Source organism: Saccostrea echinata, unplaced genomic scaffold, assembly GCF_033153115.1.
Source record: "Saccostrea echinata isolate AGI-Se365-2 ecotype Australia unplaced genomic scaffold, CSIRO_AGI_Sech_v1 ptg000029l, whole genome shotgun sequence".
NCBI lineage: Eukaryota > Metazoa > Mollusca > Bivalvia > Ostreida > Ostreidae > Saccostrea > Saccostrea echinata.
In genome coordinates this window covers 467,825-495,000 of record NW_026889778.1, presented here as the reverse complement: position 1 = coordinate 495,000, position 27,176 = coordinate 467,825, and the positions used below count along the sequence as shown (strand labels likewise).

At 34.1% G+C, this 27,176-nt stretch overlaps 4 protein-coding genes across 5 annotated transcripts in view; 2 read left to right on the top strand and 2 right to left on the bottom strand.

The window, feature by feature from the left end:
• Positions 1-1,349, bottom strand: part of LOC133194301 (uncharacterized) — a 14,704-nt gene extending 13,355 nt beyond the window's left edge. The window contains exon 1 of the mRNA XM_061330283.1: positions 1-1,349. This exon is cut by the window's left edge and continues 343 nt beyond it. Within this exon, the coding sequence (XP_061186267.1) occupies positions 1-1,289 (1,289 nt within the window). The 5' untranslated portion in view covers positions 1,290-1,349.
• Positions 1-27,176, bottom strand: part of LOC133195432 (uncharacterized) — a 466,395-nt gene that overhangs the window by 180,901 nt on the left and 258,318 nt on the right. The gene's annotated exons all lie outside the window — the stretch shown is intronic.
• On the top strand, positions 10,803-22,166 carry LOC133195436 (centromere protein P-like). Its single transcript, XM_061331278.1, has 9 exons — positions 10,803-10,864; positions 12,270-12,449; positions 12,776-12,851; positions 14,736-14,802; positions 16,500-16,579; positions 17,310-17,389; positions 17,597-17,773; positions 20,778-20,869; positions 21,056-22,166. Exons 1-9 carry the CDS (start codon positions 10,815-10,817, stop codon positions 21,175-21,177), a joined length of 924 nt encoding a protein of 307 aa, XP_061187262.1. The 5' UTR covers positions 10,803-10,814; the 3' UTR covers positions 21,178-22,166.
• LOC133195433 (glucose-6-phosphate 1-dehydrogenase-like) overlaps positions 24,331-27,176 on the top strand; it is a 31,647-nt gene continuing 28,801 nt past the window's right edge. For both annotated transcript variants that reach the window (XM_061331274.1, XM_061331275.1), the window contains exon 1: positions 24,331-24,557. In XM_061331274.1, the coding sequence (XP_061187258.1) occupies positions 24,336-24,557 (222 nt within the window). In that variant the 5' untranslated portion in view covers positions 24,331-24,335. The remainder of the gene's footprint in view (positions 24,558-27,176) is intronic.

The following is a 27,176-nucleotide window of genomic DNA, read 5'->3' as shown; positions in this document are numbered from 1 at the left end:
ACATCTCCATTGCGGTTCTCTGTGATGTAGATAGGATCAGAATACAGTTCCTGACCTGTGTTTCCATGCTGTATTGTCTGTTTGTGTTGTCCTGTGTCATTATAACGTGTTATTATGCCTTTTTTATAGGACTGCATCCCGACCAGCAAATCGCCATTGAAGTGGGAGGAGTAGACACACTGTGGTATCCATGATTCTGATTTCTTTATCAGTGTGGACTTCGTTCTGTTATCTTTAGAGAGCTTGATAACTTTTTCATACCGGTCTATATAAATAAGATCACCGGTAAGGTTCACTGTGTGTTGTCCCCACACACTAATTACATCTGTCAGATGACGTAGAATGTCACCCTCTTTGTTTATCAAGAAAAGATTTTTACCATCACTGATCCACACTTGGTCTGGTGTCACACCAGAAATATGATATATTTCACCTGTCATTGTGACAGATCTGTGTAACTTGGACGAAGGCATCAGTTTCAGCAAACATTCATTTCTTACTTTTCTTTTTCCTTTCTCTAGGATTTGGATTTCACCTAAATCAATTACATCCTCCATGTTGATTTCTTCATTCAGGCAGACCAGGGCATATTGTGTGAGATTAGGAGTGTCCTTTATCTTGTGTACACGGTTTTTTTTTAGGACTATGAGGAATTCTAGCGGTCTGTTTGCTGACTGGTCAGATCTGTGTTCAAAGTTTTCTATGCTGGCAAGATGTTTGTTTATTTTTCTCCTCTGTTGTTGTAAAGTATACATAAATCTTTTGTGTCTGATTTTTACATCACACATCACAGTGTATATGAGGTTTCTTAGTTTCTGGGCTTTTATTAACATCTCTGACTGACGGTTGCAGATTTCTTTATGACAAGCTTTCAAATCAGTTTTGATTCCAGCCAAGACACAGCAACTGTTATAAAGAGTCTCACTTCTGATGTTGTGAACGATTTCTCTGTGTTTTTGACGGTTTGATATATAAGCTGTTCTAACGTCCTGTATTTGATGATTTCTGTGTTCTTTACATTTGTCACAAACAGGAAGTTCACAAGAATGACAGAACATTTCATAGATTATGTCTGGATGTCTCACACAGGTCTCTTGTTTCAGAATGTATTCATGCTTCTCACGGTAAATCACAACATCGTGGTATATGGTATCTAGATCAATAACATGTCTCTCTTTACACTGTAGACACAGGTCATGTTTACACGTGTTACAGTAGAATTCTGTATCACCCTGACATTGAGAACACTGTCGTACTTTACACTGGGCGCTGACTCCTAGTGTGTCCATGCTGACTCCTATAGTGTGTCCTTGCTGACTCCTATAGTGTGTCCATGCTGACTCCTAGTGTGTCCATATTCTGCAGGATTTACTTGTTATGTTCACAATATGCTGAAATTAATTAAAATCAAATTAAAGTGTATCAAACATATTTTACCAGGTCAGAAAGCATATAAAAGTTGTTTTTTTAAAAGATTAAATTACCAATAAAACTTCATTTGCGCAAAATCTTGAAATAAATTAAGGTAATCTAAGCTATGTATTTACCAGTGTTTGAAATAACCGTGAACCCGACCGCCCGAGATGCACAAATTTTGCCGCGGACGAACAGATTTGCACGTATCATTTGGACGTGTTAAAATTTGCCATAAATTAAAATTAATTTATTTGATAAATATCTCTCAAATCAACTAATAGTATCAGCAGCTCACTGTAACAAGTAAAGGGGTAGAATTCGACAGCCTATAGATTCGGGATGGAAGTTATGGTGATCATTCACATTATTGCTAAAAACATTTATAAAAGACTTTTATTTTCTCGGGATAGTAGAGTTTTGGCAGGACTGACAACTTTCACTGGCAGTCAGCACTGCATGTCTAGCTAATTCTACCACGAGTTTCAAACACTGGTACTTACAATATATCATATAAGTCACCTTCAATTGCAAAATCATAATTTATTGATTTTGTCCGAGGGCCACACAAGTTTTGTCGGACCCATGAGCCAAAAATGTTTGCCTGAGGTCGTAAGGCCGAAGGCAGCTGTTTGGTTCAAGGGTTCAGCAAAACGTATTCTGTCCGAGAACTCATTCAATAAATGTCTTGTTATATCATTGACTTTTTATTATGACGCATCTTGAGATGGCTTCCATATTGGCAATTGATATGACAAAATTTTGACGAAAATTTTGTTTAACCCGCACTACGGATTCAATTAGGTCGATTCTGTAACTGTTGAATAATTTATTGATTGATTGATTGTTAAACGTACCATTCGAGAACTTTTCACTCATTAGAGAAATACCGACATCTTACGAACGAACGTAACTCGCCCTAACTTCCCGTATCTCGGTAGTTTTCCAGGGACCAGTTATTGCAACTATATATAGTTAAAAATCGGAACAATTAAGTATATGTGTATAATAGAACGGATAGTGTTTTAACTACTTTGTGAATGATAATTTCTCCTCTCTAATTTTCTGTAATCACTTACAATGTAATTAAAAGCAGGCAAATAGAAGAAAATACTCCATAATACCTAAGACGGATTAGGAAACACGTTTGTCATGCGTCAGTGATTATACGTATATATACTAGTGTGCGATGTGTTCATTTGGGGGAAAAGTTACCTTTTATAGCATGAAAAAATCTAACCTCATACCCTGTATAAATCCATGCAAAGACAAGAAGTTACTAGGTGATGCGCATTATATAGTGCCTTGTATAAAAAGTGTACATTTATGTGTTTGTGAGAGAGAGAGAGCAACTGACAATAAATAAGCATTCTTTTCCAACGTTACAGAAATCAACTATTAAAAATCAGAAAATGGGTGGCACTACTTCGGAAAATGTATTATTTTGAAAGTAGATGTTTGTGTTGGAGAGGGAGAGGGGGTCTAAGCTCAATTTATCGAATAAAATATCCGTTTTTATTTCATTCAACTAAATACATGAAATACAAATTTCCATATACTACAATCCTTAAAAAAGTGAAATGGTACAATACTTGCATGTGCAATAGGGCGGGAACCCTCTCCCCCCCCCCCCCCCCCCCCATATTGTATCTAGTGAAAGAAAAAGTAACTAATTCATAAAGTAGGAAGGGTAGGTCCTTATATATATATATCAAATATCACTACAAAGAAATAAACGAGCATTCATATGTAGACAGTAGATCTTTTCGGATGATGTATTAAATGGCGATCTTCACTTAATTTATCTTGTGGCTGCTTTTTATTGTATATGTAATATCTGTATAGATAATATGTGGATTATAAAAAAAGCTGCAATTTATGCATCTAGGTAGGGTAGGTTTTTTAAAATTAAATTTTCTTTGTACGCAAGTTATGTTCCATTATGTCATTGTTTGTTACATGTAAGCATGCATTATTCGTCAGAATATAAAATTACAAGATACACTGTATACACATGTACGTGAAGGGTGCCTTGACCGCACACAGAGTATTTTCGACCGAAGCTCCAATATACAAAAAAAACAAAAACAAAACAAAAAACCCTATAATCGAAATTATATTTTGCGTCATCTGTAAGGAAAAAAAATCATATTATTCTGTTGTAAAACAAGAAAAGAGTGATTCAAGTATACCTAAAAAAGATACGGCAGTTTTCACAATGTGAATACTTTGAAGACATCGAGTGCACGAGTACTACGCTGATTCACTGAGTTGTCAAGGCCTGCTTCAAATGTGCCTGCACACACAGGCATATGACCCGAACAGACGAGTTTTCATTGATACGTTAGTTTTTACTGATACTTTTTCATTTATTTTAATACAGTCATAAATTCTTTCTGGTAAAAATCGTAAATGCTGCAGATTTATTGCGTCATTTTCCATTAGTCGAACCAGAAACATATATTATTTTCGTTTTTAAAAGTAGGACCGGGGGGGGGGGGGGGGCAGAAAAGACAAATTCAACTTACCTGAAAAATCTGACAAGGATAAAAACGGGAGAGGAATTGTTTAAACTCTAAAATCCTATTTCATGTGTATGTGTGTGTTTGGGGGGGGGGGGGGGGGTCCAACATGTTTTTCACAACAATATTTTCTTCATACATTATCGTATTACATGTAACAAAATTTGCCTGATACTACGTGTCTAAAATTTACTCACCGACGCAGCATTTATGTGCACAGGGGTAACTTAAGTCAATTTCTATTCATCTGACTTGCATTGCATTTTAATTTGTAAAAAATAAATATTTTGAATTAAATTTGCATGAGTTTTAGTTGCAAAAACATTCTCATATATGTCAAGTAAGGAATGGCTATTGATTAATTTTCTATTCAATATTGTCAGGGGTGATAATTCGTCGTATATGTAATGGCTAAGAAATACTTGTTCGAAATACTATATTCTGCGAAAAATTAAACCCGGCTTCAATATACATGCATCATAGCCATATCATGAATCCGACCGGGGGGGGGGGGGGGGGGGTTGTGCCTGTTCGTAATTTTTAGGTTGATAGAGCTTCATCTTAGATATCTTCATATGCCAATGAGCAACTTACACTCATAGAACTAAAATTATTGTCAAAAGCACAATTCACTATAAACTGATTTTTTTCTGCAGAAAATAGATGTACGTACATACACAATAAAAGTTATTAAACACAACTTTATCTGGTACTCGCGATAGATCGAAATTGCCCAGTTGGTTGAAGTTACATCACTCTTCCCCATATAATCAGTTAAAAAAGTCAGGAAAAAAACCCAACTTACTGTAAATTTTATAATTACATGTTGAAAGTTTAGCCAGTAGCATGAACAAAAAGGTCACTGTTTTATGTTGTTTTTTTTACCTCTCCCTCGCCCTCTTTTCCGTAAGAAAGAATCTTTGACCATGCTTCACAATAGAGAAATACCGACATCTTACGAACGAACGTAACTCGCCCTAACTTCCCGTATCTCGGTCGTTTTCCCGGGACCAGTTATTGCACCAGTTATTGTTTAAAATTAATAAATCGGAAAAATTAAATATATGTGTATAATAGAACGGACAGTATTTTAATCACTTTGCAAATGATAATTTCTCCTGTCTAATTTTCTGTAATCACTTACAATGTAATTAAAAGCAGACAAATAGAAGAAAATACGCCAAAATACCTATGACGGGTTAGGAAACACATTTGTCAGCTGTTTGTCATGCTTCAGTGGTTATACCAATATACGTATACATGTATATACATATACTAGTGTGCGCTGTGTTCATTTGGGGAAAGTTACGTTTTATAGCATGGATCTAATCTAAACTCATACCCTGTATAGATCCATGCAAAGGCAACAAGATACTAGGTGATGCGCTTAAATAGTGTCTTGTATTTAAGGAAGCTCGAAACACTAATAAAAATGCTTTTTGGACTTTGAGAAAAATATATCATACAAAGGTGCACATATTCAGTGTATCTAGTTCATTTTCAACATAGGGTGCCTGCCTTATTTCTGCAGAAATATTGTTCAAAGACAATGAACTATTTGTGAACAGAAATCACTGTTGTTTACTTGCATCGGGAAAATTAATGGAAATAATGTATTCAGTTACTTAATCTTGGTCTAACATAACATTAAGAATACTTTAATTCATAAGAAATTATGTCATTAAGTGTCGATTCCCATTTATTCTATTTTTCTTCCAAGAACAGATCACTCTAACTCAACAAAACTACCCTACAAATAGAACTCTTTAGTGTGCAGTGTTTAGAGCTTCCTAAAAAGTGTACATTTATGTGTTTGTAAGAGAGAGAGAGAGAGAGAGAGCACAATGGACAATAATTGTTGTAATGAATTATACAATGTAGCATTGTTTTCTAACGTTTCAGAAATCAACCATCAAAAATCAGAAAATAGTTGGCACTTCTCCGGAAAACGTAATATTTTTAAAGTGGTCGCGCGTAGATGTTTGTGTACTTGGAGAGGGAGAGGGGGTCGAAGCTCAACTAATCGAATCAAATGTCCATTTTCATTACATTTAAGTAAATATATGGAATACTACGATCCATATAGTACAATCCTTATAAAAGTGGAATGGGGCAATGCATGTATATGCAATAATTTTTTTTTCCATATCGTATCTAGTAAAAGAAAAAGTAACTTCATAAAGAAAGAAGGGTAGGTTTTTCTTTATGTGAAATATCGCTTCAAAGAAATAAACGAGCATTCATATGATAGACAGTGTCTTCTTGGATGATGTATTATGTTGCAATCTTCACTTCATTTATCTTTCGGCTGCCTTTCGTGATATATGTTATATCTGTATAGATATGTGGATTATAATTATATTATATTTTTTAAAAGGGGGGGGGGGGTGTCAGCCAGAGAAAAAAAATCAACATACCTGAAAAAACCTGACAAGCAAAACAAAAAAATTCTTCTTTCGGTACCAATTTTTTTTCATACATTACTACATTAGCCTTATTTGACTGTACTGCAACAAAGGGAGGGGGAGGGGGGGGGCAACAAGCCTTCGAATGAACATTTCGAACAGTAAAAAATAATGTGTGGAAAAGGTGGGGGCAGGCCCCTCTGATGCTACAAGCTGTGGGTGGTGTATATTTATTAAATTTTCTTTGTACTCAAGCTATGTACCATTATGTCATTGTTTGTTAAGCATGCATTATTCGTCAGAATATAAAATTACAAGATACACTGTATACGTGAAGGGTAACTTTGACCCCGCACTCAGAGTAATTTTGACCGAAGCTCTAATGTACAGAGAAAAAAAAACTATAGTCGAAATTATAACTTGCGTCATCTCTAAGAAAAAAAATCATAGATTGATTCGAGTATACTGACAAAAAGATACTATAGTTCTCAAAATGTGAATAATTTGAAGACATCAAGTGCATGATGCTGATTCACTGAGTTGTCAAGGCATGCTTCAAATGTACCTGTGCACACAGGTAAATAAAAAGAACACTGATTGTAGAAGTAGTTTCTACTGATATTTTTTTCATTTTTTAAACAGTCATGAATTCTTTCTGGTAAAAGTAATATTGCTGCAGATTTATTTATTATTCATTAGTCGAATTAGAAACATATAATTTTCGTTTTTAAAAGTGGGAGGGGTTGGGGGAGCCAGAGAAAAAAATCAACTTACAAGAAAAAATCTGACAAGCAAAAAAAAAAAAGAAACAAAAACAAAACAAAACAAAAAAAAAAGGGGGGGTTTAAAGTCGAAAATCCTTTTTTCATGGGGGGGGGGTGTCCAATTTTTTGGGGAACAAAATTTTCTTCATACATTATCATATAAGAATTGGGTTGGTAGATAGGTAATAAATTTTTTTCCAGAAAATTTCAACATTCTTATTGACGGAGAAAGAAAATTCTGGAGAAAATCTCTAGGTAAATCACCCATTCGCGAATTATTGCTTTTGCGCTTTGACGCCCTTCGGCATTTCGCGATATTAAGTACTCGCGTAAAATAAGGAATCTACTTAATTAAGAGACATAATTTTTTTTTAAAGAGACACTGTGACGGACAAACGGGAAAATTGACAGAAGTAAAATTTTTGCAAGACACATGCAAATTTTATTCAATTCTTGAAAGTATTACGTTTCAGAAAGTTACAGGTTTCAGAACCTAAAAAATCTACTTTTGTGGAGAAAAATATAAGTAAAAATAATTTTAATTTGCCCCAACAAGATAAAGAAAACTTAAAAGAAACATGATATTGACTCACTATGTAACTTTAAATGCACCTCTGGTACATCAAAATTGGCACCGTATATGATTTACATGTACAAAGTTTAGCCAGTACCATGAACAAAAAGGCCATTGTTTTATGTTGTTGTTTTTTTTTAATTCTCCCTCGCCCTCTTTTTCGTAAGACAGAATCCTTGACTTCATGCTTCAAAATGAGACATTTTTCATTTTCCTTTTACATGTGTATTTCCCTTTTCTGAACCCCTTTGCTCGTTTAAATGTCCCATTGAAATGTATTGTAGCGTCACGGTAGCGACTACGACAAGAAGTAGTTTTGAGGTATCCTGTGGGGATTTTATCTTTTGAAATCGCAATAACATTGAAGAATTTAATAATGCAAATGTGAATACAATGAACGATCCCCTTTTTGGGTTACGTTCGTTCGTAAGATGTCGGTATTTCTCTAGTAAGACATTTTTCATTTTCCCTTCATTTCCCTTTTCTGAACCCCTTTGCTCGTTTAAATGTCCATTGAAATGTATTGTAGCGTCACGGTAGCGACTACGACAAGAAGTAGTTTTGAGGTATCCTGCGGGGATTTTATCTTTTGAAATCGCAATAACATTGAAAAATTCAATTATGCAACTGTGAATACAATGAACGATCCCCTTTTTTGGTTACGTTCGTTCGTAAGATGTCGGTATTTCTCTATTTAGAGACGTCACTGTGCACCGTGAAGGGGTTCAAATGTAGACTTTAACTCGGCACTCAGGGCCATTGAGCAGTGAGGGTTCCTTATCGTGCCAATGCCTACCGTGACGAGTTATGTCCAAGATACGATGTAGTTACGATATCGACAGATTATTTTTTTTTTTAGTTTGCTACATTATTTCTTTATACTTATGCGTATATTTGAATACGTTCTGTTTACAACGTTTTCCTATGTGTCAATATCCACGATATCGTATCGATTTCGAATCATGATTGTTCAATGGATTACCCCCCCCCCCCCCCGAGGAAAAAAACAGTGTCTTTTTTATATGTGAGTTGCTTGAATACTATCACATTATGAAGTTTTCATAATAGTGTCGATATCGTCGATATCGCTTCGATATCAAATCATGCTTGCTCAACCCTTGGTTGGTACCGTCCTTGTCGGTGTATATGGGTGTCTATAATTAAATACTTTATATTGACAAAAATTGTATTTGCCATCGATATTGTCGATATCGACAATATCGTTTCTACTTCGAATCATTTTTATCATTGCTCATGTGGTTGTATTTCTTTATACAATACTTGTGCGTATACAATTTCCGAGCACTAATTTTGCCTTGCTGTCGATCTCGTCAGGTGTAACAATACAGCGATACATCGATCGTATTGATCGCAAGGTCTTACGATACGCATATCGTATCGCCATGTATGTATCATGATACAGTTCAAGTTAATTTTAATTGTCTTATTTGAAAACTCTACATGGAAACTAACAAATTTTAATGTGAAAAAATGATTGAAAACAAGGTAGCAATGAAAAAATGCAATGCTAAGACTACAAGTCTACCTATAGATAACTTTGGTTAGGGGTATCGAGATATTCTTTTTATGTTTTCTATAATTGTGGAGATTAGCAAACAAGAGTATGTAAAGATATTAGATAATTCAATTGTTGACAGCTGTATCATGATACATATTGTATCGCATGACTGTATCGTGATACGTATCGTATCGTTAGGTAGCTTTCGATACTCAGGCCTAGTCGATATCGTATCGATATCGAATTATGATTGTTCAAAACATGTTTTTAACAACCTTCATTCTAACCTTAACCAAAAACCTTACCCTAACGTTAACCCCTGACAATAACAACCCCTAACCCTCTATTTATGTACATATTCATGTCAAAAATGAATCAATATCGACATCGCTTGTGGTCTTCTATAATTATGTTACACATTAACTTGAAAAGAAATTTTACAGATCAGGATCGATACGATATCGTCATGTTAGTGTCGATATCGACATAGCCATCAATCTTACATATATATATGGTATCCAGTAATTCTAATTTCATAACACTGATTTGGATCGATGTCAATATGATATCAACATGATATTGTCGATGTCGTCGACATCGAATTCATTCTTGGACATGTTTAACCGTGACACGGGACCTCGGTTTTTAAGGTCTCATCCAAAAGATCCGTGACTTTCACTTCTAGTGCCGGACGCTAAGCGAAGGAACAGTCACTTCCTATGTTTACGTCTTAGGTTTGACGCGGCGCGGCGAACGAGAATCGAACCCGGGCCTCTCGTTCACGAAGCGAGCGCCCTACTACTAGGCTTCCGTGACCGATTTTATTAATTGATAATTTGTTTTGAAGTTAACAATTTAGCATATTAGTAGAAAATGGGTATATTGGAGCGATAAAAAATGATTTTTTAATATGAATGGGTCAAGTCTCCATTCCTAATAAACGCTTAAATTACGGGATATTTTCTGCTTCAAAAAAGGGGGAAGTCTGAACCCTTTCTATATGAAAACGAAAATTTCTGGAAAAAAGATTACATGCTTCATCAAATTCGTTTATTTAAACCACACTGACACATTCCAATGATAACCGTAACAAAACTGCGTATAGCGTAGTGAATACGTTATACAGTATAACATATTCGTCATTGCGCATGACAGAGCGCTTTGGAGGGAGTTCGAATCATGTGAGGGGCTTTTTTTAAAAAAATAATATCATTAAAAACATAAAAAATAAATAAATAAATTAATTAAGAAAAAACATTATTCATCAAGGTTATTCAATAAAATAAAGAAATGAAAGGATGTTACTGACAACACAATTTTGAAAACTATTCAAATTTATTATGCCCACCCTCCCAAACTGAAATTTCTCAAATCAAAAGGCATGATAAGTTATAGTGACGCTCCCCCCCCCCCCCCATTTTCATCTACTATTGTGCTGGGAATTTAAAACGACTACTACATCTCTTTTCAAGTCTGACTCACATGCTCTCCCCATCAAAAAATCCCATCTGGGAGGACACGAAACCAACAATCGTTTAAATTCCGAAATATAACGGGTTTATCGGTTTCGGTTTCTTATTTCAATTTTCTTAGTGAATATAACATCCGGTGGTGAGAATGGCGGGAAGTTTACAACTTGAAAAAGATGTTCAACAGCAAATAGAAACGTGAGTGACTGTGTGCAAGGAATGTTGTATATATTTTACATTCGTATTTCTCATATTTTTACTGGAAATTCATTTGTATCAAATATTATTTTAAGTTGACATTTTTACACACCAACATTCTATAGAAAAACAAACCATTCATTGTATGATTCAAGAACTGAAGAACAGCAGTGAAATAACACAACTCTGAAACAAATATTTGACCCTTACCTATATTAAAAGGAAAGCCCAGGTTTTCATGGAAGATTTCCTTCTGTCATTTGCATAGGAACCTGACAAAAGATACGCAAACTCTTACTAAGAGTCTTAGTGATAGGAATTTCACTGGCAGGAGGTAAATCTAGTACTCAGTACGCCCGACTCCCGAGTGTCCATCATTAGGTTTTTCCCTGACAATATTCTTTTTATTTAATTTAATGGAAGCTATTGGATGTATTTAATTGATTCACCCAGGGACCTATATACTAACAGTATATAGGTACCTGATTCACAATATTCATTAGACCTGTGTTTATTCATAACTTTTGAAACTTTCTGATATTTTGATTCAGTAGATTTGGGGAGAAGATCACACTCTTTGACAAACACTAAATCAGTTTCATGTAGCTGCAATAATGTAGCCCTCTCCATTTTTTTTTGGGGGGGGGGGGGCTCTCCTGAAAACATCTGATTAAAAATACCGGTATCTGAGATGGCTACATTATTGCAGCGAAGTTCAGGTCCAGTCCAAAGACTATTTCTACCTACGTAGCTATTAATAGCTAACTAGGTATTTAAACCTTCACGTATCTACTTCTACCTACTTTTACCTGTCTTTGAAAATAAAATTAATAATTAAAGCGCATCTTTAAAACAGGTCAAACTTGTTGTTTATCATCTTATGCACTTGCATGGCAAAATTCAGGGTGTTAATTTGAAAACATTATGAGAGTGGAGAATTGAGAGGAAATGCATGAAAATCATCCCAAAAACATTTCATCTAAGAATGCATGAAGATAAGTTTTAAAATTCATACAGATTTGTAAGACATTGTAGATTTAGTTTGGATCCTTATCTACCAGAAATGAAACTGGACACAGTTTTGATGCAAAATTGATAAGTTAAAAAGTAATTTCATTTTTTGGCCAAAATTTTTGTTGTATTCATCATCAATGTGACTGTATTAAGAAATTTAACACTCACCATATAGCACCATTCCAGCGCATTTCCAGATATGCAAATAAAGGAAAAAGTATGTAAAAAAACTACCTGGTAGGTTTAAATACCTAGGTAGCTATAAGTAGCTACGTAGGTAGAAATATTTTTTGGACTGGACATGAAGTTTGATCCAGATCTGTTCAATTTATTATTTATTTTAAGTTTTTCACAGTTTTGTCCAGATTTGTGTTTGTTTTTTTTTCTGTAGATTTGGGGAAGGGGATCTTGCTCTGGGACGGACACTTTCAGTTTTGTCGAGATCTGTTCAAAGAAAAAGTCTCACTAACGGTCTGGCAGAAGTTGTGTCGCAGCTTGAACAAGAAATTGCTGAACTGAGGAATACAATCAAACAGAAGACTGTAGCAGTGTCTAAAAGATCTCAGGACCTGTAAGACTCCAAGACAAAAAAACACAATTATTTTATAACTCACAAACTACTTATCTTTAAAATTATGACTGCTTTAAAAGATTTCAATTTCTAAGTTGCCAAATACATGTGCAACAATATTTTGTCAAACATATATACCTTTTTTTGCTAGATTCATCATTAATGTAAGAAAGAAACCTAAAAGAAAAATCATAAAAAATTTTGAGGGTTTTTCTAAGTAAAATCTGAGTTACATTGATCATTATTTAGTTGTCATGTTTACATGGTAATGATACGGTTGATACCCAGCTTACAGTGATCTTGATTCAGTTCTTGGGGTTTTCTAGGTATGAGCTTCAGTATGTAAAGAGGAGACAGAAACCAGAGGAAATTCAGGCTGAAGTAGAGAGGCTACAGTCACAGGTACAAGTTTTCAATTTTAAAAAAATCAGAAAATTTAACATGGGATTTGTGAAACAATCATATGCTCTTTAGAGTTTTGACTAACATAGTTTGTATAAATAAATACATGTGCACATATAGTAAATATAACTGGCATACATACTGTAAATCATTTTTTGTTCGCGAGAACTTTAATTTTTCATAATTACTCGATACTGTGTGTTCGCCAAAAAAATTTAATCTCGCATATATTAGTAATATAAAAGATTATTTATAGCAATGACCAAAATTCTTAAAAATTTTGTCTCGCTTATAAATACCAAATAACATTCTCACGAAAATAAAGTGTCACGAAAGTTAAGTGATCCACAGTAGGTATTTATGAAGTTACAATATGATCATGATGATGCAGTAGATAGGACATGAATTATACTCACAGAAACAGATATGTAAATGTAGCATACATTTACACAGAAATACACATATAAATGAACAGAGTGCAGAAATAGCACTAAAACTGTCTTAAAAAGATGAGCTACATCAAGTTTTGTTGTATTGAATTAAGAAAAATATCACTGACTTATTTTAAAATGATATGTTACATTGTAAATCATGTAAATCACTTTTTATTTGTGGGAACTTTATTTTCGCGTAATTACGCGGGCCTGTCTGCTCACGAATATTTTATTCTCGGGCATATTTGTAATGTAAAGGATTTATTATAACAATAACACAATTCGCGAAAATTTTATTTCTCTTACGCAGCTATGTTAAGGCTTCCCGAAGCTTTAAAATGTGCTCAAAACATAATATGTCATTGCGAGGTCGGTTTTGGTTTTAATTTGTAAGTAATGAACTTTAGTACTTTCAATTTATATAAAGGGTTTCCTCGGCTATATATTAACATATTTGTTATGATATCACATGACTCTGTTGATCACGTGACGGTCATTTATAATTTTTTGAAGTGTTTCATATAAATCGCTTCGGCGCAGCTGATTAACATGATAATTATTAACATTTTGTTATATAAATAAACTCATCGTATTCTTATATATTCGAAATGTGCTTGGGAAAAGTCATGGTATTACTTGGGTACAAAATATTTCCTGAGAAATTCAACTTACCTACAAATTTGAGGGTATTTTCCATACAATATCGTAATCTTTATTAAAACAAAGCCAATACACATTTTTCTCTAGCAAGATTCAGTTAGAGAACAACCTCCTCTTACAGATTTCCACAAAAATTCTCAGATTAATCCTCATTAATCACCTGCGCCAGACTCTTTTATACACACAAAATAAATTCTACCTCCAACCACGGGTATAAAACAGAGTACATTTCAAAAGTATATATTTCATAAGCATTTTGAACATGCTGAATTTCAATCAAGGGTAGGTAAGCAGTGTATTTTTAAAATATTCGGACATATAAGACTTAAAACACCTTTAACGACCCGTGAATTTTGCAAAAGCTATCTAGCATTTTACATGCAGTTTGAAATAACGTGTAAAGTTCATGACACTCTCCCCGACATAACACCTCAAGTTTGCAGTGACCTGACGTCATTTTCCATTATGACGTCATATTTTGGTAGTTCAGAGATGTGAAGGCACAGAGTGCACTGTGATATTCTACGGGAAGCCTTAACCTACCTGCGTATAAATAATGAATAGCTATCTCGCATAAATATATAGTGATCTACATTAATGATAAGTTCACTTATATTAGAATAAACAAACGGTTTTGTAAATAAACATGTACATTGTAGATAAAGAAACTTTATCATGCATACATGTATATGCAAAAAGAATTCGACATAAAAAAGAATTTTGGATTGCATTTTTTATTAATGAAGATTAATAATTGCATCGTTTTAAATGAATAGGACTTTGTTTTCAGATTGAAAGAACAAAGGACATAACTGGTCTGTCCATAGAAAAATACAGAAAACAGGAGATCAGTAAAGGTATGTATCACCTGTCTCTATAGAAAAATATAGAAAACAGGAGGTCAGTAAAGGTATGTATCACCTGTCTCCATAGAAAAATACAGAAAACAGGAGATCAGTAAAGGTATGTATCACCTGTCACCATAGAAAAATACAGAAAACAGGAGATCAGTAAAGGTATGTATCACCTGCAGAGTTGTGGAAAACTGCGGGCCATGCCGGCAAAACCGACAAAAAATGCGTGTGACCGGTAAAAATACTATCGATGTCGGTCCAAATGACCGGCCCCTTTTTGGTTAAAGTTTTTTGTTTTACCATTTATCCTCGGCGCACCTCCCAGCTTAAATATCGTACCTTATATGCGATTGCGTAATACTTGTTCTTTACACAAGATCGAGGCTGTAAATGAAAGTGAAACCAGCATGGTCTCGTGACCTAATTTACAACTGGGGCAGAATTAGGTTGAAAATGTAAAGAAACAGATAAAGACAAGCTAAATATGTAAAAATTTCGACAGAGAGAATTCAAACACAGTTGGGGAAAGCGATAAATCAAATTCTTCTGACTGTCCCGGATTTCTTTTTTTCATTGATTGTGTTGATCTCTTTATTGTCGATGCACAGAATTTCCACAATTTTTTTTAGACTCATTTTCTAGGTTTAATGTAATTCCAAAATGCATAAATGTTAAAAAAAAAAAAATTAAATTTACTGTGCTGAATAAGCATTGTCACCAGTGCCCAAAAGTGGTGAAATCTAGAATTGTTATAAATGCAAAAAAAAAAAAAAAAAAAAAAAATGGAAGAGGACTTGAAAATGGAGACTGAATGTTATATTATTATTAAGTAAATAAATGTGTAATGAAGTAAATAAATGTTATGGGTTTTTTTATTTTGTGACTTACTATTTCGGACCGGCAAAAATCACTTCGGACCGGCTTATTTTGTCTTCTTGCCAGTCCGAATGACTGGCTATCTGAAAAAGTTTTCCACAACTCTGCACCTGTCTGCATAGAAAAATACAGAAAACAGGAGATCAGTAAAGGTATGTATCACCTGTCTCCATAGAAAAATACAGAAAACAGGAGATCAGTAAAGGTATGTATCACCTGTCTCCATAGAAAAATACAGAAAACAGGAGATCAGTAAAGGTACTTTTCTGTGTAAATAAGTTAATTAAATAGAGGAAGAATTTCAAACCAAAATTAGACCTCTTGTTCCTGGTACATCCAAAGAAAGGATTTCTATCATTGGACGACGTGGACAAAAAATCAGATTCATTATTTCATTGGTTGAATGTTCCTCATTAATATTCATGAGAACAAGTGCATGTTGCAGTGAGCAGCCTTTGATTTGTAAAAATAGAATGGACCTAAAAACCCATGGCTTGCAACAATGTATTATAGTGTAAAACCACAGGAGAAATTATTAAAATCCAGTTGTGAGTTAATTCCTGGCTCGCAGTTTACTGTAATCAATGCATATAACCACTGAGCCTGATATTCAGGGTTAAAATTTTAACAAGGCAATTAAATATAAAATTAACTTATAGATCTACATTTGTTTTATACAGCAAAACAAGAGTAAATTCAAGTTCAGAGCAAAGTGATTATCATTCACTGTAGATATAAAACATTTCATAAATGTACTGGATATATAACTGATTCAAACTGTGTTATTCCTCCTGAATTACAATTTTTTCCTTTCATACTTACAGAGAGACACGCCAGCTTCAGTATAGAAGGAAATGTCCTGGGAAATGAATTCAGTGTACAGTTTGATGCAAAAAAGACAGAAGTAAGTTTTGTGAAACTCCTTTTTAGCTGCCCTAAGTTAAAATGAGCTGATGTTCTACCTGACATTGATATCGATGTGGACTAATTGGTTAAAATTTCTGGAGCAGGTCCATTTTCCAAGTAAAAGTTAGCCCAACTTGGACCAAACTTGCAGGGATTTTGAATGATCCATTCTTATTATACTAAATATCATTCTTGATTCAGATTCTGCATCTGACCTTTGTTTTCCACATATTTGGGATTTTTTTTTCTTTTTTAAAAAAGTTCTTACTTGAAGCTCACAAACTTCTGTAGTTTATAGTAATATAGGTCAAGGTCATATTTCCTTAGTTGATGAAGATCAAGGTCAGAAACTTCTGTAATTCTTAATATGATGGTGACAAACAGTGGATATATGCAAAAAGAAAAAGCTTTACCTTTCAAGATTTAAAGCAGACATATTTATCAGTATGAATGTAGGTCAAAAGTCAATTTTAAGGTCTCCTTGTAAGAAACTTTGATTTCGTTATGCTTTTATGACAAGCACTTTGCCATAAATTAAAATCTACTGATCTTACCATTTGAGAGATAAAAAACTGTGACAGAGTTATATATTAATAGATGGAGAGTTGTTCTGCTTAGCGGGTGACTCAGTAGTGACAGATAAATAGATGGAGAGTTGTTCTGCTTCGAAGGTGACTCGGTAGTGATCATTTCTGTTAAGGAGAGGATTATTTTGGCGTATTTTTCAGGAAGATCATGTGACCATTGAGAACCTGGGTCTGTCAGTGGGAGATGATGTTCTACAGAGACTTCACCAGCCATTACTTCAGTGAGTTAATGCAACAAACACTGTGTTTATTGAATTTCAGTAAAATTTTATTGGAGATTAAAAATGATCCTGGGGTCAGAGATTAGTAAATAATTTGTTTTGTGCCTTTCTTTTTTATTTTATACTATGGAATATGGGATATTCATACTTTCTAGTTCCCACATGTACATGAGGATGTTTGGTCGATTTTCTTAAACTGAATTTCAGACTGAGTGACAACAATGCCGTGGGTCCCTTTTTCTCCCTGATGGAGCAGTATTCTCGATGGGTTTTACAAAGACAAGAAACATTTCAACACTTCTCAGAAAAATATCCAGATACAGTGTCGTCAGATTCTGATGACTCATCAGTATTAGTGCTCCAAAGTCCACATATTTCTAATAGGTAAAACACACAAAGTGATGACCTCCTCAGCAACAGTTTTGTTGCTTATTTAAGGAATGTTTTAAAGTTTTGTGTGAGTTATTGGTGTGTAAATCACACAGACTTGTCATGTAGGCATATTTCATGAAACACGCTAACGCTTCATGAAAAATATGCCTTCATGACAAGTCTGTGTGATTTACCCAAGAATAATTCACACTAAACTTAAAAACATTCCTTATACAGTTGATCTTCCATATCTCAAACACTGATATCTCGATTACCATGGGTATGTCAAAGTGATTTGAAAGTCCCAACTACTTATTTTTTTAGCTCACCTGAGCCGAAGGCTCAAGTGAGCTTTTCTGATCACTTTTTGTCCGGCGTCCGTCTGTCTGTCTGTCCGTCTGCCTGTCTGTCTGTCTGTAAACTTTTAACATTTTCGACTTCTTCTCAAGAACCACTAGGTCAATTTCAACCAAACTTGCCACAAAGTATCCTTGGGTGAAGGGAATTCAAGTTTGTTCAAATGAAGGGCCAAGCCCTCTTTCAAGGGGAGATAATAAAGAATTAGTGAAAAATTAATAGCATCTTCTTCTCAAGAACCACAGGGCCAGGAAATATGAAACTCATGTGGAAGCATCCTCAGGTAGTGTAGATTCAAATTTGTTTAAATCATGACCCCCGGGGGTAGGGCGGGGCCACAAATGGAGGATCAAGTTTTACATAGAAATATATAGGAAAAATCTTTAAAAATCTGCTTCTCAAGAACAGCAAAGCCCTGATTGATCATATTTATATGGAAGCATCCTCAGGTAGTGTAGATTCAAGTTTGTTCAAATCATGACCCCCGGGGGTTGGGCGGGGCCACAATGGAAGATCAAAGTTTTACTTAGAAATGTAAAGGAAAAATCTTCTTCTCAAAATCAAAAATCTTCTTCTCAAGAACAGCAAAGCCATGATGAGTCATATTTATATGGAAGTATCCTCAGATAGTGTAGATTCAAGTTTGTTCAAATCATGACCCCCGGGGATTGGGCGGGGCCACAATGGAAGATCAAAGTTTTACTTAGAAATATAAAGGAAAAATCTTTAAAAATCTTCTTCTCAAGAACAGCAAAGCCATGATGAGTCATATTTATATGGAAGCATCCTCAGGTAGTGTAGATTCAAGTTTGTTCAAATCATGATCCCCGGGGGTTGGGCGGGGCCACAATGGAGGATCAAAGTTTAACTTAGAAATATAAAGGAAAATTTTTTAAAATCTTCTTCTTAGGAACAGCAAAGCCATGATGAGTCATATTTATATGGAAGTATCCTCAGGTAGTGTAGATTCAAGTTTGTTCAAATCATGACCCCCGGGGGTTGGGCGGGGCCACAATGGAGGATCAAAGTTTAACTTAGAAATATAATGGAAAATTTTTTAAAATCTTCTTCTTAGGAACAGCAAAGCCATGATGAGTCATATTTATATGGAAGTATCCTCAGGTAGTGTAGATTCAAATTTGTTCAAATCGTGACCCCTGGGGGTAGGGCGGGGCCACAATGGAGGATCAAAGTTTTACATAGAAATATATAGGAAAATTTCTTCTTCTGAAGAATTGCAAAGCCATGATTAGTCATTTTGATATTGAAGCATCCTCAGGTAGTGTAGATTCAAGTTTGTTCAAATGATGACGCCTGGGATAAGGAGGGGCCACAATGGGGGATCAAATTTTTACAAAGGAATATATGGAAAAATGTTGTTAAAATCTTCTCAAGTACAACAAAGCCATTTGTTATGTTGACATGTAAGCATCATCAGGTAGTTTAAAATACAACTCCCCCCCAATCCCTCCTCCCCCACCCCACCCCCGGTAATCTTTTCAATACTGAACCGATTTGTGCTTTTGCTTATGGACCTAAAAACCCATGGCTTGCTCAGGTGAGCGATGTGGCCCATGGGCCTCTTGTTTAAGTATTTTACCCTCGATATCTCGAATCCTCAGAGTTTTTTCTCGGTCCCATCAAGTTCAAGATAACGGAGTTTGACTGTATTTACATTTTACTTGTCTAAAAGCACCAAAAATATATTGAATTTCTCTCTGCTGTATATCATTATAAATTTATTAACGTCTCTGTAGCCTCATTGTGACATCACATTAGCCCGAGTTTTACCGTATATATTTCTACAGTTGAGTATACCCAAAAATGGCATTCATATTAATTTCATGGTTGGTTAAGTAGAAAATCACAGCAAATGTATATATAGTGATTAATCGGTGGGCTGTCACGACACAAGGAAACTACAGGTAAACTTCGGTATCTTGACATCGGATATGTCGACAACCTGGGATATGTCCATGTCTGTCTGCAGTCCCGGCAGTATTTACTATATAAATGATTTGCAAAAACTCAGGTACATGTATGTCAACATACATTCCCAGTACAAAGAGCAAAATTTACCTGGTATATGTCGACATCGGAGCAATTTTCTGGTAAACTAAACTGATTATCAGATGGTCGCTCGTCATGCACGGACGTATCTCGACATCGTAAGAAATTCACACCCATGTTTTGACTGCCCACTGCTTATCTAATTTTATAGACTTTTTGTAGAAGAATCCCAAGCCTTGCCCGTTTATGAGACATTAATTGCTTAAAGTTTAGCTTGGATAAATATCATTAATAAATCTATCCTTAATAAATCTACATGATTCTGTGTAAATGTGCAGACATTTATAAATACTGAAATCTAACATTGCTTTAATTTGAAAAAGGTAACTGAATTACAATAAATAACAAACATGTTTAATTCAAACTAAGGAATTAATCAACTTTTAAAATGATATTTTGTTGTAAAAAATGCATTCAACAGGTAACAAATCAATCAACAACATGATTAACTGAATCTGGTGAATTAGCCGTGAAGTTAGTTCAGATACACAAATCTTTTAAAATAAGTTTTTTTTCTTAAAATGAAATAAGAAAAAAAATTAAATATTAAAGGAGAGCAAATAAGCCAGAATTCTATGTTCTTTTTTAGCCCATCCCTCTGTGTGTGCTGGACATTTATGGTTGACCCTTTGTGTCAATTTCACCCGGAGCTGAAGTTAGAGGTCATCGTCCATAAAAAATGTGAGTAGAAGAATTAATTTAATGTTTAACTTATTTCTGTATGCATGTAAATTAGTTGATTGTTTTAATTGAATTTCAGACAATCCAAGTAACATTCTGAAAAAACAGCTACTGAAAAAAATATTTTCTCAACTCTGTTGTATTTTATCATAGTAAATGAAACAGGTCTTTGTATTTGTGTTTAAGTGCTAGAAGCAGACAAAGACAATGTGATGAAGAAAGCTCCTGAGGTGTTCCAAAAGATGTTGGATTCCTACGGAATAGAGAGAGCCCTGGAGACCGTGATTCAGCTGATCAGGGGGACCTGAGAATATGTAAGGTCGATAGGACTGAAAAAGAGGCTGATACTCATTGGATGTGGTGATGGTTGTATCCTACAGTGTTGGGATTTTATGCAAAAATAAACATAAAATAATTGAAGCAGTGATTTTGACTTCATATGGACATAGCAATTGAGTCATTGAATCTCACCAATTGAGTCATTGAATCTCACCATATACATCTCCTAATGCATGCTGTGACTCTATTTTCCCATATTGCTCTCAGATAGACCAGTAATATTCTTACTTGAAAAATTATTTTTTTTTATATGTGAATATAAGCAACTGTAAAAAATGTGTTGTTAAGAACTTGAGGTCTTGATAACAGGAAAAAGACAGGATCAATTATAACTGTGTTTTTTTTTTGTTTTCTTTTTGTTTGTTTTTTTTTTTGTTTTTTGTTTGTTTTTTTTTTTGTTCTGAAAGAGGTTTTACTGTGAAACATGGAGCTGTGATTGTCTTTTGTTAATTTTTGTTGAAATTGTGAGAGAACACTTCAGTAAACCTGATTAAAAAAAGTCATAAAATTTTACTTCTAACTTAATTGACTTAAACACTGAGCTTCTGACCAAGCCATGTGAGCAAACTTGTCTGCTATAAAAGAGATTGTGTCTTCACTGTGTTGTACAAACTTGTCTGCTATAAAAGAGATTGTGTCTTCACTGTGTTGTACAAACTTGTCTGCTATAACAGTGATCGTGTCTTCACTGTGTTGTACAAACTTGTCTGCTATAACAGAGATCGTGTCTTCACTGTGTTGTACAAACTTGTCTGCTACATGTATAACAGAGATCGTGTCTTCACTGTTTTGTACAAATTGACTCATTTGATCGCATGTGCGAGAGTTCTTTGTGTTAAGAAGAATATGGGTGAACAAGGCGTGCAGAATGCCTATAGCTTCAGATATTTAAAAAATCATATTCAATTTTTTTGAATTAAGTATTTAAAGTAAAGTTCTCATTATTGAAATTTATGGAATTATGATCAACAAAACTTCTGAGAAAAAAAAGATCTCGGAAAAAATTATTCTTTTATTAAAAAAATAAAATGGTATTCCTGGGATTCGAACCCCTAACAATAAAAATCCGGAGTATCATATTGCTTCGAGACTAAACACATTAACCACTATGCTACACAGATCCTGATGAATAGTGGCATTTAAATCATGTTTGTGATATGACCCGTTACTTAGTGGACTTCAAGTATTTCTCGGAAAGATGCAAATGCTTTGTCATAAAAGTGTACTTTTAAGGTATAGTGGGTCTTTGCTCCATGTTTTTGTAAACCAAAAAATGTATATTTTTATGCAAACTTTTAGGATCAACTTTCAAAAAAATGGAGCGAAGACCCACTCAGATCGAAAAATTTTGTTTAAGTATGAGAAAATGATCCTTTTTGTCCTCTTAAGTGTGTGTATGCTATTTCGTAGGCAAATACTTTCAGTCTTGTGAGATTTTTGTAAATTGTAGAGATTTTACATAAAGTATACTAAAATGTTAGATGAAATATCAAAGAAAATGTTGATACAATTGAGATTTTATTTTTCACTTCATGTTTGTCACTCTATAGGCACTTTGCCCGCCTTGTTCACCCATCTTCTTTATAAAATTTACACAAAAAAAAGCAAATGTAAAAGAAAGATCTAGATTTTGCATAAATTAACTATAAATTGTGATCCAGGCAACAGCCACCATAGTTCTTACAGATAAATTGGTTAAATAGGTAGGATTCATTATTTCTACATTATATCAAATTTTGATTTCAGTGGACTACTAAAAAATGAATAACTCTTTCAAAATACTACTTGGTCAGTTGTTTTGCTTGATTTCATTGTAAATGTTGTCATGGTTAATTACAATAATTTGTTTGAATATTCAGAAATGCTACTGTACTACTCCCTAAAAGTGATGCTCTGTATATTTTATAACATTAAAAAAAATTAGAAAATATTTTATTTCTGTCTTTGTATTCCTCAAACAAGAAATGTTCCAAGTTTTCCATTGAACATGTAGAGTTACAGTCTAATCAGAGACTTATTCTGGCTTTTTGTAATCTCCTTTCACTGAAAGGGAGGGGGTGTGTGTCTTAATTAGGGTCTATCTGAGTGATCTTAAGCCAAAGGAGTTGTGATACAAAATGTCATAGCAAAAGCTTTTGCTATGACATTTTGTATCACAACTCCTTTGGCTTAAGATGACCCCTACTGATGATCATGGTCAGTAATTCATTCATAGGAAAGAATGATTTACAGATAATAACTATTTTTCTTCGAGTTTTTTCCCAATCAACTGCCCATGGCCTAAAAAAAACTCTACTAATTGAGGTCAAGGTCAGAAATTCATATATTGCTAAAACAAAAAGGTTAAAAGATGATTTTTGTTTTTTCAATGAAATTATATATATCATAACTCCTACTGACTGAATATTTTAGGTCAAAAGATCAAGGTCAGAAATTCATACCATGTAAAAGATGGTTTCCAAATAATCACTTTAGTGTTTCTTCGATCTTTTTCAATGAAATTTTTTTTCATAATTCCCATTACTTTACCCTTCTGAATATTTAGGTCAAGAGGTCAAGGTCAAAAATTCATATCTGCATAAAATCATAAGTTTCCTGGTGATAACTCAGTTCTTTTTGAGGTTTTGCAATGTTGATTAATGTTGATAATTATACTGAAAAAAATATGCAATTTCAAATAATGTCCTAAAAAATTTAAGTAAAATGGGGAGGAAATATACTGGCCTTTAAATGAACATTTTTATACTATGTAATAAGCAACCCCAAAAAAATCTTGGGAAAAAAGTGCCTCCCCCCCCCACCCCACTTTAGATTAAGTACTATACAGATGATCTTAATTTATCAATTCCCCAATCGCCATGAAATAAATAAAGTTATGGAGACATATCTGGATAAAGAAATTATAATAAATAATAATATTATAATAAATAAATGAAACATGTTTTCGTGACATGGGGAAAAGCATTAACAAATGCCGGTGGATAAACTCTATAATCACTATTGATTTTGTATTATAATATTTAGAGCTTGGAAAATATTTCAGTTTCTTTGTGAACAAGAGCAACAGTCGGCATAAACTATCGGGTACAACCTGGCTGCCTGCAGCATTTGTAAATATTTTTGTTGAATGATCATCATGTATAGGGAATATAAACTGAAACATGCTAATGTGGGAAAAGATCCGCCCCTTTTCCGGTTGAGTGAAGAACACGGGTCACTTCCTGTATTCGGCAGCAGGCAGACAAGAATGTCAGAGCGAGGGAAATTAGACGCTCTTTCCTTACTGAGGGAGAGTCTGCGATACGAGGGGACAGGGGCATCACACGTGTTTGTGATATTAGGGGCCTCGGTAAGTCTGCACCCTGTCAAACGCGCGCTGACATGCACGTGCATAGTTTTTAGCTACTAGTGCATGACAGACTGCCTTTTCAGCGCATACTATTTACACAAGGTGTTACGTTAAGTAGTGTGCATTGATACCGATTGTCTTTGTATTAGTTGTTGACGACACAATATGCATTATTTTAATTTGCAGGTGGTCTTAACTGTGTTTGAATCAATGTCCTAATTTTTTACCGATAAAGAGCTTGTTTACATTGTCATTGCATGTTTTATTCATTTAGTAAATTACCCACAGAGTAGCATACACCAGTCTAAATAATTTACAAGAGTTTGAATTAGGTTTATTCCTATTTTTTAGTGCATCAGAAAAAAATTGTTATGTGTACTCCTGTGTTAAATCTGAATATCACATATGTAAAGAGTCCTTAATTTGCTGGTAGATTGATGTTTATACATGTATAGATATATGTCTGAGTGAAGAGAGAGAGTTTTATTCATTTTGTGTGTATATGATATTACTCATTTAATTAATTTAAAAACAAGTGTAGAGAACACTCACATCTGTGATAATGGGATTTTTTTTAATCTATATTTTACTTCTCTATTCACTAATCAATGCCCAAGCAAATTTGACAAGCCCCCTAAAAAATTACTGACCCACAATTTGTTACTGTTCAAATAAAACTAAACAGGACTGATTTTAATTGCATTTTATAATATTTTATTCTTTCATATCCTCCCTCCATGTTGTGCGCAAGACACTGTCTGCCCTCCGTCCAACTCCAGATCCGTAACTATTCCTTTCAAAGCAATCATACTCTAATTTCTTGGGATAGGTTCTTTTCAAATGATTTCCCTATTTAATCATGATTAATATATGATCGAAATTACAAAAAAGTGAGATCAAACTTTTTTTCACGTTTAGTTTAAAACAAGTTGTTGTAGCAGATCGTGGGGTGGGGTGGGGAGGTATGTGTCTCCTGTGATTTTATAATATTTGTGTAGTAAAATATCTAAAATAAATAAATAAAAATAACCTAATGGACACCCCTCACTGGGAGAGAAGAATCTCCTGTAAAGTTGATATTATACATGTTATATGTGGGAAGGGTAACTGACTTCAGATTGTGGTCAAATGCATTAAAATTTCAGAACCATTACCTGACAGAATATTTTATGAAATAACGAGAAGGCAGGAAACTGAGGATTGAAAAAAGGAGGACAAATGACAGAGACCAATCTGAATTCAGAGCCCCAGAACTCTAGTAGCTAGACCCTCCAAAATGTACTAGTTAAAAAAGCATTTAAAAAAAGCAGTAACAATCATTATCTTCAAGTATATCGACTGGAGTTCAGTTGCGAAGTGGGGTAAATCATGTATGATCAGACTCATGGGTGGATCCAGGAATTTTTCAAATGAAGGATAGGGTGGGGGTGTTCCCTACCAACTCAAAAAAAAAATAAAAATTTGTTTTAGAAATTTGTTGACAAGTATGACACTTTTTCAACTTTTTGGCAAACAAATTACAACCTGTCCAGCAATGCTAAAGTTCTACAAGATACTGGGTATCGGATGCCTCGAGAAAATTAGCTTACACCTGAAGTTTACATTTATTATGAACTTTTATCATGTACATTATAAAATTTGATACCCAGTCAGATACCGAGATATTTCTCTTTAACCCCCCTATAGCTTTGTCACTGTATGAGTCATGTTTTCTACATGAAAATGGAACACAGGTAGGTAATTTAGCCAGGAATGATTTAAATTAAAGAAAAGGATTATTCTTTTCCACAAATTAAACACACAAAAAAAATTATTAAAAAAAATACTAATACTGACAGCTTACAGCTGGCGTCCATTATATTGTAAGTTTTTAACAATAGACATCGGATACATTATTTTTTCAAGCCTAACAATTCTTCTGAAGTGAAACAAATTCTGTTTTTTCCTTCTTCTATCTCTGGAGTTTATCTGTTTGTTGTGTAAGTACTTAAATATGATGATCTACTGGAGATGTTTGTTCTGATGAGGAAGCGATCGTCATCCATCGTCTGTTGACTCCCGTCGTAAAATATTGACTCATGAGGAAGTATTCTTAATGTACCCTCATCATCTATCTATTCAGCATGTTTAAGTACCTTAATTATGAAGCTAGTCCATGTTAACATTCAAAATTTGTGTAGTGATAGATGCTTTGCATATGCTATTAACATGATTAAATATTTAATACCTGTATTATAATAATACATGTAGTAGAATAAATGTTTTATTAATGATGAATTTGAATAGAACTTTTATTCCAATCCATCCATCTAGCAAATGTTTATAAGAAAACAGGGGTTTAAAAATCTATTAACATCACCAGTTGTGCCATACAACTACATGATTGTATATATTGTGCTATGGTTATGATGAAAAGCAGGTAACTGCTTTAGAAAGAGATCATTAAGTAAATACATAAACCAGCATTTATTGATAACATAACAAAATTTGATAACATAACAAAATACATTTACCACAGCAGACAATTATCCCCCCCCCCCCCAAAAAAAAATTGCATTTTCCCCAGTATAACTTTTCTTTCCAGTATTCACAATTGTTTTTCAGTGAATCAATCAAATA